Source organism: Fusarium verticillioides, chromosome 3 (assembly GCF_000149555.1).
Source record: "Fusarium verticillioides 7600 chromosome 3, whole genome shotgun sequence".
In the NCBI taxonomy this organism is placed as follows: Eukaryota; Fungi; Ascomycota; class Sordariomycetes; order Hypocreales; family Nectriaceae; genus Fusarium; species Fusarium verticillioides.
The window spans coordinates 2604243-2617748 of record NC_031677.1 but is presented as its reverse complement, the minus strand read 5'-3'; the positions used below and the strand labels follow the sequence as shown (position 1 = coordinate 2617748).

The 13506-nt window shown below is 41.6% G+C and overlaps 2 protein-coding genes across 4 annotated transcripts; one reads left to right on the top strand and one right to left on the bottom strand.

Annotated features, from left to right (window-relative positions):
* The first annotated feature begins 2 nt into the window (after positions 1 to 2).
* On the top strand, positions 3 to 2880 carry FVEG_05121 (hypothetical protein). Its single transcript, XM_018893168.1, has one exon. The coding sequence runs from the start codon at positions 367 to 369 to the stop codon at positions 2731 to 2733; it is 2367 nt and encodes a 788-aa protein (XP_018749995.1). The 5' UTR covers positions 3 to 366; the 3' UTR covers positions 2734 to 2880.
* FVEG_05120 (hypothetical protein) lies at positions 2822 to 6384 on the bottom strand. 3 transcript variants are annotated; one of them, XM_018893167.1, is made up of 3 exons: positions 6055 to 6332; positions 5892 to 5974; positions 2829 to 5628 (listed from the first exon to the last, which is right to left on the bottom strand). In XM_018893167.1, exon 3 carries the CDS (start codon positions 5405 to 5407, stop codon positions 3338 to 3340), a length of 2070 nt encoding a protein of 689 aa, XP_018749994.1. In that variant the 5' UTR covers positions 5408 to 5628; positions 5892 to 5974; positions 6055 to 6332; the 3' UTR covers positions 2829 to 3337. The 3 variants fall into 3 exon arrangements, with proteins under 3 accessions (XP_018749992.1, XP_018749994.1, XP_018749993.1); XM_018893165.1 differs by having other exon boundaries at positions 2822 to 5974; positions 6055 to 6384; XM_018893166.1 differs by having other exon boundaries at positions 5892 to 6332.
* Between the last annotated feature and the right edge of the window lie 7122 nt (positions 6385 to 13506).

Here is a 13506-nt window from a genome sequence, read left to right as displayed (position 1 = left end):
ACCCTAAGGTATCCAACCTTTAGGTACCTACCTAGTACCTAGGCGCTAGGCTGCTAGTTATGGGCGGAGATGCCCTATAAAACAAGGAAAGTGACAAGGGACGGATCCGAAGCCGGAAAGCCCGACAAAGCAGGAGAGTCGCTTCTGAAAGTCTTCCTCCGATATCTTTGATTCTCGATCTACCTAAAGTAAAGAATACTAGGTACTACTATAAGGTAGGTAAGCATACCTGAGGTATCTTATCAGCCGCGTTTTCACTCCAATATCTGCTACTCTTCCCCGCCGTTGGGAGAAAAGACGGCGGTTTATCACTTCGATTGCTGTTGGATCATTCATGGATTCGATCTTCTTACCTGCATATTTATAATGCTGAGTTCGAGGGGCAACCGCCTCTGGATCTGTAATAGATGTGTTCGACACACGGCCAAACCTCCACAACGGCGATGGAACTCTATTACCTCTGCAGTAGCCCAGGTCATCTCGCCAAGCAGACCGGTCGATCACACCGCGAGCACGAATCACGATGATACTGTTTTACGCAACTTATTCGACGCCCCCACGGGCAGAACCTTCCCCAAGTTCAGCTTGAAGAAGAGCCAAGGTCTCTTCAAGAACCGATACCTCACCAGCCCTGATGGTTTCCAACAGTTCGCTCAGAAGAACCTCGAGCGGGCAAAAAATATCGTCGATAAAGTCCTCAGTGCATCCTCCGTACATGAGTACCGTGCGGTGGTCCGCGATCTTGATCGGCTTAGCGACCTATTATGCCGTGTACTGGACCTTGCAGATTTCGTTCGTATGACGCATCCAGATAGCCGGTTCCAGGAAGCGGCTGCCAATGCATGGGGTATGGTATATCAGTATATGAACCAGCTTAACACCATGACTGGCCTCAGTGATCAGTTAAGTCAGGCGCTATCTATCCCCGAAGTTACAAAGGTGTGGTCGGAAGAAGAGAGAACTGTGGCTTTGCAACTCAAGTTGGACTTCATGAAATCTGCTGTGAATTTGCCAAAGGCTTCACGAGACAGATTCGTGGATCTGTCCTCGCGTATCAGCGAAATAGGATCGGCTTTTGCACAGGGAATGCAACCAGCAAGAAAACAAATTACCCTTCCAGCTTATAAGTTCTATGGCCTCTACCCAGGCATCGCAGCCACGCTCAAAGTACGACAGAACATCACGCTACCCACTCTGAGCTCAGATGCAATTGGAGCACTTCAAAGTGTGCATGACGAGGAGACTCGCAAAGAAATCTACCTGGCCCAACGAACTGCGTCTCGGGAGACTGTTATGTACCTCGAGGCAATGTTAAAGCTGAGAGGTGAGCTCGCAGAACTTGCAGGTTTCGAAAGTTATGGTCACATGGCCCTGAAGGACCGCATGATGGCCAAAACTCCTGCGTCTGTAATGGAGTTTCTCCTTGCTCTAAGAAATAATAACACACCGGTAGTCCAGGCCGAACTGCAAGAACTGGTTCTGAAGAAACGAGACAGACTCAACCTTCCAGACGTCCCACTCCAAGCATGGGATAAAGATTTTTATATGGAGAAAATCAGAGTTGACCTTAGGTCTAGACAGCGGCAAGAAGATCAGCTCAACGCATTTTTTTCTGTCGGGACTGTCATACAAGGTCTATCAAGACTCTTTGATCGGCTTTATGGTATCCGTCTTGTGTTGCGGGAGACTCTTCCTGGTGAGACATGGCACCCTGAAGTGAAACGACTTGATGTTGTCACTGATAAGGGGCAACTGATTGCTGTTCTCTACTGCGATTTGTTTCATCGTCCACAAAAGTCCGGCAATCCCGCACATTTCACAGTCAGATGTTCCCGGGAGATCCTCCCTGAGGAGGTAGCAGAGGTCGCTGCTGATTATGACAGCACTGGGCCAAGTTTCGAATCACCCGAGATGGCAGCCAACGATGGCATGGAGACTTCCTCCGCGGACGGTGTACTGAAGCAGCTGCCTACTATTGCACTTGTCTGTGATTTTCAGCCAAGTGAGAACTCCAAGGAGCCCTCTTTGCTATCCTACCAGTCTGTCGAGACCCTGTTCCACGAAATGGGCCATGCTATTCACTCTATTCTTGCACGAACTAGCTTCCAGAATGTCTCTGGGACTCGTTGTGCGACCGACTTTGCTGAGCTGCCATCGACACTTATGGAGCACTTCGCTGCTGATCCCACTGTCCTATCTCTCTTTGCACGTCACTGGAAGTCGGATCGGCCTTTACCTTACGAACTCGTTGCTGAGAGAATTGGGTTGACTAAGCGATTCGAAGGCTTGGAAACGGAGAACCAGATTATTCTTGCAATGGTGGACCAGGCCTACCATGCCTCAGCTATGCGCGATGCAGATTTTAACTCAACCGCTGTGTTCCATGACATCAAGGCTCGTTTTGCCCATGGTCCTCGAGATCCGCCAAATACTTGCTGGCAGGGATTCTTTGGCCACCTGCATAGTTACGGAAGTACCTACTATAGTTATCTCTTTGACCGTGTACTCGCCGAGCGTGTTTGGCGCGTTGTGTTCAAGGCTGGTGAGAACGGAGGTGCCATCAATCGCGAAAACGGAGAGCGGTTGAAGGAGAACCTGCTAAAATGGGGAGGCGGCAGGGACCCTTGGACTTGTCTCGCCGATACGCTTCAGGATGAGAGACTCGCACCTGGTGACGAGAAATCCATGGCCTTGGTTGGGAGCTGGGGAATAAAGGATGACCACCACCCATAGGAACATAGAAATCATATACGAATCATCAAAAGTAGCCCAGTAGATCAAAGCATGCAGATGCAAACAGGTCTTCCCACGCAGTATAAGACAAGTAAAGACATGAATTCGTGCCAGAATGGCAGTGGCAGTGGTAATAGGGAGTCATGCATGGTTCTCGATTTATTATTCTCAAAAATGACCTTCAATCGCTAATTCAAAGGGACGCGCCGCTGTTTCCGCCCAAAAGTTCCTAGTACGCCAACCTGTCACTCCCAAAACTGGGTAGGTGTCCAATGCAGAATAAAACAAGAGTAAAAATAATATAAAAGAAAATAAAATACAGAAACAGAAACAATAGCATGCCACACGTTCCAAAGCGCTGCGCTATGTCTATCGAGACGCCGGTTGTAAAAGAGTAGATATGACAAGTAAATATGGTAAGGTAATGAATGAGTGTGACGTGATGAGGAAGAAGGCGGTCGTCGTAGAGAGGTCATAAGTCATATGCCACCAGACATCGTGCAACCAAGGTAGGTATTCTTGGATAAGAGACATGTGTGATTCGGCATGTTAGTTTTTGGATCGCCTCAATGGTGCAACGTGCTCTATGAAGAGACGTAACTGGCTATATCACCCGATGAACCTGCTGTGAAGACTTCTGGGCGCCCCGACCCATGGTGAGTTGTGACAGGGAAAGGGTTCGTGCGGCCTTGGTTTGCGCCAGATCTTCCTTGTCCAGATCTTCACCGAACGCTCCGAAGCTATGTCCCTCTTCGCGAGGGGTTTCAAAAGTGTCAGAGTATTCGCTCTCATCTCCATGGCCGGTTCCAATACCAGAGTCCTCGGGGTCGATATGTCGATTTTGCGATCTTGTCATGATCGCCAAGGATGCGAGATTATCGTCGTCATCGTCGTGGTCAAACGCAGACCTGTCACCGAAGGATTTGGCTGTCGGAGGCGGATCGAATCCGCTATTCGTGTTTACCGAATGAGACAAGATGCTGAGTTGGTGGCCAAGCGTCTTGACCTGAGTCTCTAGAGCTTCTCGTGCTGAGCGTTCGGTATGGATCAGGGCAAGGAGTGTTATATAGTGGTCCGTGGTGAAGATTTCGGGGGTGTTCTTAAGAAGGCTCGGGAGACTGGCTGCACCACGAATTGTTGCAGTCGAGGTGGGACGATCTTTGTTGCTGCCACTCAGAATAGCCGAAGAATGCGGATCAAGCAACACACTTCCCCTCTGGCCTGCTTTTGAATAATTTGGGTAGCCGCCGGAACGACCGAAGCTCTTTCTATGGTCCCATCTGCTTCGATCAGCCTGATGATCTGGCAAATCCGTGTGGGCTTGACCCTCAACCGGAATTGGAGGCGCAGGTCGATCTGGTGGTCCTTGGTGTGGCTGCCAGCCTGGAGCAGCATCACACATTCGGTCGAGAGCCTGCTCCAACCGATAGACTCGAGATTCGAGATTGTTTATCCGGGTTTCTAGGTTTGCTGCATGTGTGATTTTCATGCCCCCCACCTGCTTCATGTCTGCGAAGGATCCGAAATTGAAAGGCTCTGCCCGTGTTTCTTTTGGAGCGTCTTCTACTTGCTGGGCCTGTTCGATTTCCTCCATGGCGATGCCTTCTCCTTCAACGGGGTTTGAAGACACTGGGGACATGAAGGTCGGGTCGTAACTCTCCCTCCAATATTTGATCTCATCACTGCGTCGACGAGTTTGACCATGGCTTTCATCTGGTAGCCCTGATAAGCTCCGCGATCTTCGGCGTACACCCGGGAGGTCACTTGTGATTGCACGGCCAATCTCGTAGGCGTTGTCGTCGCTCTGATCCTGCCGACTCTCCCGGCCATGGCTGCTAGCAGGTCGCGGTGAAAGGCCCGCCAGGTTGTACTCGCGCAATCTGGTCGCACTTATCCGGGCGTGGGCGTGCGATAGACCAAAGTCAGCGCTCAATGAGTTGCGCGCGCTCTCGATGGCGCGGACATCTTCTGGGCGGATAGAGTGGGATCTTAAGGCCCGATCAAATTCAGTGATGGGCAGGGAAGCTGATCGCTTGGATTCCGCTCCTGGGAAAGGACGAGTCCGTGACCTTGGAGCTGCCCTGTCTCTATGACTTAGACTAGGCACCGAGTCCTGGCCATCCTCACCCGTTGATCGACGGTATGGCCCAGGGCGCATTGGCGTGGAACCGGTTTCCGAATCAGTATTGTTGGAACTGTCGTTGCCGGTTGATTTCTTTTTTCGATTGAAAAGCTTCCCCAAAGCGCCCCGGAGAGTCGACTGCTTGCGTTGAGGGCGCTCCTTGTCCCTCGTGTCCGCGCTGACGAAGGAATGCCGCACATTGTTAGATGGTTCAGCCTTTTGCAGGCGACTCATTGTGCCAGGCTGTCGAGCATGCAAGGAAGACCTCGGCTCTTCCCTGAAAGCGTGAGGTCCATTCCGACGAGGCTCTGGGAACGTGGGAGATCTAAAATCGTTGCGCGACGGGGTGGGCTCAGTGGCCTGGGATTCTTTGAATTCACCCTGGACAGGCGTAGCCATGTTGGTACCTGGGTTGCGAATAGGGAACTCGTCATCCAAAGAAGTCGAAATAGGGACAGGCCCAGATATCCTGCCGCGGATATTGGACTGCTGTATATCAACAGGCTGAGCAGTGGGAGCAGTGCTGGCTGCTGATCTCCACGGCTTCTTCATGTTGGAAACGTGAAGGAGGACAACAAGCTGCGGATCGAATAAAGCAATAAAAATAATGGGAAAAAGGGTCTTAAGCGAAGGTAACAGAATGGAATGTCGGAGTGAAAGCGGTCAGAGATAGATACTGTAGATGGATGGCATGCCCTGGCGCATATTCATGAAGGAGTGCTCGTAAAACAGGCTTACAATCCGTGCGCTCATCTGAACAAGGGCAGCCTGGCCTATCATCCGGTTGATGAGCTTGGTTTCTTTGCGTTCAAGGGTGCGTTAAGACACGGCGTGAAACAGCCAAACGAGTGTGAGAAGAAAGGAGGTGAGTTAAAATCAGTTGACAGCTTATGGCATCGCGGGACTAGGAGGGAAAAAAAAGTCGCCCTTGCGGTCCGAAGAGAGCGAGTAGGAATCCAGGGACTGGGACTGACTGGAGAGGGAGGAGAAGGAGAAGAAGGATGGGAGGACGAGAGGGTTTGAAACAAATGCATACAGACAATACCGTGTCGTACCATACCATAGCATACCATACAGTACAGTACACATGGGCTTGGAGCGGTCCGAGTGGGTGGGCGACTGGCACCTATTAATGTCGGCTCAGATACATATAGGCCTATCCGTACATATGTAGACGGATAGTTAGACATGAGACGGACAGCATGCGAAACCGCGCTTGATGGTGCGGGACAGGGACCATTTGCGGGTTCTTGAAGCGCGACGAGACGTTCAATGCCACGCTGGATGGATGACAAGGAGGGACGAAAGGGGGGCCCTTGTCAGCTTGACATGCCTTACAAGGGGCCTTGGCGGGGAGGGGACAGCACCTATGTACAGTCCACTGGTTCAATTAGATAAGTAGGTAGGTAGTCTTGGTAATATAGTGTCTATCTGGTAGACTAGACGAGCGGTGAATTGGATCAGGGCAGAGTGAGGGTGATGATGGATGGGCAAGCCGTTTGGACTCCCGATGCTCCCGAACGTTGCCATCTGCTATCTGCTATATGTATCGTGTATATATACAGAGGTAGCTGCGAAAAGTTCTTGCTTGCTAAGAGGGATTAGTAGCTACCCTTATAAACCCTAATAAGGTCTCCTTAGTAAATTTATTAATAATCTTCCTTAAGTAATTTTTATATTATTCTTTCTCTTTTTATATTAAGAAGATAATACTATTAAAAGATATTATAACTTAAGTATTAGTAATAATATTAAAAGCTGTTTTTAAAAAAGTAAAGACTATAATATAAATCTATAAAATTATAAGTATCTTTAAATATATAATTAATAAGATATATATTATAATAGTTAAGATAAGTAGCCTAAGGTAAGAGGTCTAGACCTATTAATAAAAATAGAGAACTATCTATTTTAATAAATATAAAAAGATAAGACCTTAAGGGAGATTTTAGCTTTATTATACTTTTTTAGACTTAATTTTATATATTTTATCTTTATATTTAATATTATTAAACTAATTACTTAATTCTCTATTTAATAATAAAGACTTTATTTTAATTAAACCTTTATAGCTAGTTATCCTGACAAGGTTAGATCGGCACCTTGACGAGAAGTTCTTCCTGATGGCAGCTGCTATTGTACGCAACTCTTTGCGTTCCTTCCTATTAGCTACCCCTATGGCGGGCCCGATAGCTGTATTAAGGTTATGGTAGGTCGTGCAGTAGGCCTGATCGTACGGCTGCAGGCTATTTCGCACAGCAGGCATCGTGTCGGTAGCTCTGATAGATGTTAGCAACTGTAACTAACAGGGAAAGTTAGGTCGAGGAATGTACTTTATGATAGGTGCACCAGGCCTGTCTTTTGACTAGGGTGAAGGAAGAAGGTCGACACAGCTGCCGAGGGGCGGTACTTATACTGCTTGGTTAAGGCAGCAATTGCGCTACTTAAGGCAGATAAACCTTAACTAATTTTAAGCTCTATGATTCTAGCCTACTATAAGGGCCTTACTATTTAAGCTATTATATAAAAAGTTAAAAGCTTAATAGCCCTAAATAAGGCTAATAGTAATTAAAAAAAATAGCTAGTTATATAAAGCTTATAATTAAAGATTTATTAAAAATTATTATTTTTTATAATCTTTTTTTATTATTATTTTATACTTTTAAACTATTACCTTAATAGGTATTAACTTTATTTTAAGTAATTTATTAAGTCTTTTAATACTTATATTTAATTTATAATATAATTACTAAAGACTTTATTTTTAGCTTTATTTTTATTTATATTAAGTAGCTATACTTAATAGCTAAAGATTATAAAATTAATTTATTATATTATTAATAGTTTATTAATATATATTTTTTTTAATTATTATTAGCCTTATTTAAAGCTATTAAGCTTTTAACTTTTTATATAATAGCTTAAATAGTAAGGCCTTTATAATAAGCTAGAATTATAAAGCTTAAAATTAGTTAAGGTTTATTTACCTTAAGTAATATAATTACTACCTTAACTAAGTAGTATAAGTACTGCTTATAGGTCCTTTAGTAGCTATATTAACTTTTTTCCTTTACTTTAATTAAAAGACTAAAATAATACTAGGCCTGGTATACCTATTATACTTCTATTCAAAGGTCAGTTAAACCTTAACTAAATAAGAGATTAAGTATAAACTTATAAATATATTCCCTAACTTAACTATTAATTATAGTTACTAATATTTATTATAGCTATTAATATAATACCTACTATATAAAATAGCCTATAGCTATATAATTAGGCCTACTATATAATTTACTATAATCTTAATATAGCTATTAAGCCTGCTATAAAGGTAGTTAATAAGAAGAAATATAAAAAGTTATATATAATAGTAACTACTATTAAAAAGAACTTCTTATTAAAATATTAATTTAATTTTATTAAAATAGCTATTTTTAATTATAGTATAATTAAGTTAATTTATTATATAAACCTTTCTAGCTTAATTAATATAACCTAGGTTAATAATAAGCTATTAGTTTTTAAAGACTTAAAGAGATACTTAAAAGAAAGTCTTTCCTTTTAATTAAACTAAGTAGCCTTCTTTACTGCCTTTATAGGTTTAAATATATATAAAAAGTAGCTTTTTAATATAGCTAAAAGGGTTATTATAATAAAGGAAAAGCTGCTTTTAAATTAGTAAAGATAAAAGTAGGGTAATAGTAGGGTTTTTTTTAAAAGAATAAGGTTAACTTTTATATAAGTTAGTTAATAAAAGCTAAATTAACTTAAAGTTAATAATAACTAGCTTTATTAATTAAATATATATACTTAAGTATATAACTAACTGTCTTTATATTTAAACTATAAATAAAGTAAAATTAATAATAAAACATTAATTAAACTAGGGTTATTAATATATAGTAAGTATTTTTTTATAATTTTATAATACTTTAAAAAGGATTAAAAGATTAATATAATATTAAATTTAAAGCTATAGATTTCTATTAAAAGGCTAGATATATAGGCATTAACTGCTTTAATTAAATAGTTATAGCTATTATTAATATTAATTATATAATATTATATCTTATATTAGTTTTTATAATCTTTAGCTTATTTAAAATTAAGCTTTTAAAGTTAAAGCCTTGGTATTAATTACCTTAGCTAGGTAATAATAAAAAAAGCATTTAACTTATTAAAGCTAAGGGAAATATCTTTTTATATTTATAAATTAAAGCTACTTACTTAATTAGAATATAAAGTTAAAAGCAGTAATATTATATAACTTTAAAACTTATTTTTAAAATTATTATATTTTTTTAGTATTATATATAATACTTTATATATAATATATTAAACCCTAGTTTAACTACTGTTCTATTATTAATTTTACTTTATCTATTTAAATATAAAGGCAGTTAGTTATATGCCTAGGTATATATATTTAATTAATAAAAGTTAATTTAACTTTTATTAACTAACTTATATAAAAATTAACTTTATTTTTTTAATTTTAACTTTTATAAAACCTTTAAAAAACCCTACTATTACCTTACCTTTATCTAACTCTATATATAGATATACTGCCTTTACTAATTTAGAAATAGCTCTCTTTTTATTATAATAACCCTTTTAGTTATATTAAAAAGCTACTTTTTATATATATCTAAGTTTAGGCCTATAAAGGTAGTAAAGAAAGCTACCTAGTTTAACTAAAAGAAAAGACCTTTTTTTAAATATCTTTTTAAGTTCTTAAAAGCTAATAGCTTATTATTAACTTAAGTTATATTAATTAAGCTAAGAGAGTTTATATAATAAATTAACCTAATTAAGCTATAATTAAAAATAGCTATTTTAATAAAGTTAAATTAATACTTTAATAAGAAGTTCTTTTTAATAATAGCTACTATTATATATAACTTTTTATATTTTTTCCTATTAATTATCTTTATAATAGGCTTAATAGCTATATTAAGGTTATAATAAGTTATATAGTAGGCTTAATTATATAGCTATAGGCTATTTTATATAGTAAGTATTATATTAATAGCTATAATAGATATTAGTAACTGTAATTAATAAGTATAAGCAAAGTTAAGTTAGGGAATGTATTTTATAATAGATATATTAGGCCTGGTATTATTTTAATTAAGGTAAAGAAAGAAGGTTAATATAGCTGCTAAAGGACCTGTAGGCAGTATTTATACTGCTTAGTTAAGGTAGTAATTACATTACTTAAGGTAGATAAACCTTAACTAATTTTAAGCTTTATAATTCTAGCCTATTATAGGGGCCTTACTATTTAAGTTATTATATAAAAAGTTAAAAGCTTAATAGCCTTAAATAAGGCTAATAGTAATTAAAAAAAAATATATTAAAAAATAAGTATTATATTATATTATTTTTATTATAAGACCTTATTAGCTATATTTTATATATTACTATAAAGATATTTTAACTTTTTAATATTATTTAATTAATAATTTAAGTATTTATTTTAATAATCTTTACTATAACCTTTTTTAAACATATTAGTTATTTATTAATTTTTACTAATTTACGCCTAATGTCATAAACTAATAAAAAAACAAAGGTTAGGTTATATAAGCTAGCAGAGCAGAACCGATCTCAAGAGCTCTTTAGTATTGGACTAGGTAGACAGGGGTTTGTTACCTGCACTTGTCGTTACACCCTCTCTCTTGCAGACCCTTCCAATCGAGAACGACGGACATCTACAGAGGACTCGGGTTGATGCACCACTCCGCTGAGGAGCCTGGACATGGCATTTCAGTTGAAGCGACAAGACAAGACAAGACAAGGGTGATGCCTCAAGATCGAAACTCACGAGCCCATCAAAGATGACAAGACTGTCGTTGCCAAGAATGCGTGTTGAATTCCATTGACTGGGGACGTACTGGTAACACGACAATAGCCTCGATAGAAGGGCTATGGCCGACCATGCAGAGAGCCCGAGTAGAGTAATTAACTAAGTTAGAGGCTTCAACGGTCTGGGATCTGGGTATCTTGCCTCGTGGCTCGAGGCCGGGTACAGGGCATTCCGGGGCATTGTTGAGACAGGGGCTCCCTGTATGTACATATGTTTCTCTCGCCTAGGTACCTACAGGTGCCTCCACTAGGTACGTACACACCTTGGGCTACCTTTAGTTGCGGAACGTGTCTGCATTAGGTACTTTACCTACCTACCTAGGTACATACAAGAAAGGCACAGCAGAATTTGAGCAGATTTTTACTGAACAAGACGACAAACTGAGAAATACTCAACCAACGTTGGTGGTTGGTTATTGGTTTGCGAGGCCATTGTGCCACTGCTTGGGTTGCGTTGGGTTGCGTTGCGTTGCAATTTGAGCGGCACGCGCCGCCTCCTAACTAGGTACCTATGTACCTAACTAAATAATGACCCTGAGCGGCAAAAGGTGGAAATGAATGAAAGCCAATACGATACAACACTCACTGTCGACACTAACTTACTAAACTAACGATGACAGTGCATCAAGGATGAGATGAGAATCGAGCTCATGGCGTTACAGATGGGCCACTCATAACCACTGACGTGGGAAAATGGTTGACACCCTCACAGCTGATACTGCCCATCATTCATGCAAGATGCCTCAGATTCGTCTTGAAACCTTGGTCGGTTGATTACCTTGATCGTCTTTCTAGACTATCTCGTCAACAGCCTCCCGTCTGCATGTAGGTATGCCTGCGCCTCGACAAGCACTAGACTCCCGCTATCTGCGGCCCCATGCGATCTAACGAAGCACGACAGAGCCTCTAGCCACTTAGCGTCCGAGGCCTTAAGCGGCCCAGCTCAACTGGGCTTGTTTGCATAGGTAGCGTTAGGGCCACCGCAAAAAGCAACCTAACCATTAGTTAGTCCCCCAAGTAAAAGCCCAGCGGGATGGCATACAGTAGGTACATACATACTGGCACTACGTACCCCGTACATATATATAGGTAACTTACCTACCTACAGAGTACAGGCGAGACAACACCGCCCGAATACCGTTTCACATAGCTCCAACTTCATCCATCACCAGCTATTCGATCCCTGTCATCAGTTGGTGTACATACCAGACCTACCTACAACAAGACATCGACAAAGCATGCAACATTATACCTGGGTACTCCTTAGCCAATATTAACTCATAAATGCCTACCTACCTACCTAGGGATGGATGGTTAAATACCTTTAGGGGCATACTCGCCTTCCTGAAGTGTCCTCCTGCATTAGACCTACATTCCTCCTCTGGGCATTCTCTACGTGAGCTTCAACAAATGATATCACTTCCTCAGTGCTCAGCGGCAGCCTGTTCAGGTATGGGCTAGCTACCCAACTAAGTTAGGAACTCACAAACAACGGCGATCATCCTCCACAAGATCGACCCTGATCAGACGGGTCTATTTGTCTATGTACATACATACTTGTACACACCTCTCCTGCTATCTCATGTCAGCCGTTTTAAAAATAGGCAATGTCTCGGAGACAGGCAGACAGTGAGCCGATCAGATCACTGACCAATCAAGGCATTGCTTCGACTTCCAGGTGCATGCATGTCCGGACGTTTCCATCTGCAAATTCTATCCTTACGTAGGTACCTATAATATCATACTGTCTTTTCTACATCATAATAGCGGTATCGCGGGGGAATCTGGTCATTTTTTATCTGCTGTGTAAGAATCGACAATCCTCCTGTTAATCTCAGAGTCTGTCAATTCTATGGAGAGACACTTCCTGATAACTGAGGTCGTATGCTGTCGAGCCAGGGTTCCCTGAAACTGACACGACGGCGTTTTTTCATCGTTAACTACATATGCGCTGCCAAGCCGGAGCGTATGTATAATGTCTGCCACTGTTTTCAACTAAAAGAGACCTCTCCTCAATTCCAAACAACTTATTGGAATGTCGGGTTTATCTTGAGGGGGTTTCTTACCGCCCTTGCAGTGACTCCTGATGGCTAAATCAACAATTCTGTAGATATGATGGGGATAGACTGGACTGGACTAGGTATTTGCCTGCTCAGAATTAATGTCCTTTCTAGTGTTTTCGGCAAATTTGACAAGATCCGCTTCCTGGTGCTCTACGCGAGTGGGAAGGAAACGGACAAGGAATAATTGTCCCCCACGGTTCGGTACAGTCCCACAACAAGTGAGCGACCTGAAACATCGCCGGGATGTCGACAATGAACACCATCGTAACCCCGTTTCTTGAGTAACTATCCCAGCACCTTTCTCACCTTTTCCTGACCATCTCCAGACTCCAACGACACAACACATGGGCTCCCGCGAATCGAATAGGTCCTGGCCCAACTAGGAAAGGACTAGTTGTCAGCTTGTCTATCTGTCTATGTATGTGTGTATGTATGTGTACGGATATGTTCTCCATCTTCGTCGCTCGAGCCGTCAATCGTTGGAGCTGCAAGCTACTGCAGGTGCTGTTTCAGGACAAGCTGAGGTCAATCGTTCTGGTCAACCCCCCGTTCATCGTGTCAAGCAGCGTGGCAGTCTTGATCTGACAGCTGCTGCGCAGTCGACCATTTCGGCCGAAAGATTTAGGTCGAGTTTCAGACCCTATTGTCCTACCTCCTGGATATATCGACGACAAGCATGTCGACTGGAAGCGAGACGGTGAAAGCTCCGAGTCCCGT

Bases quoted from the DNA above. Each gene is read 5' to 3' on its own strand.
- FVEG_05120 (XM_018893165.1), bottom strand. From the start codon at position 5,407: ATGAAGAAGCCGTGGAGATCAGCAGCCAGCACTGCTCCCACTGCTCAG.
- FVEG_05121 (XM_018893168.1), top strand. From the start codon at position 367: ATGCTGAGTTCGAGGGGCAACCGCCTCTGGATCTGTAATAGATGTGTT.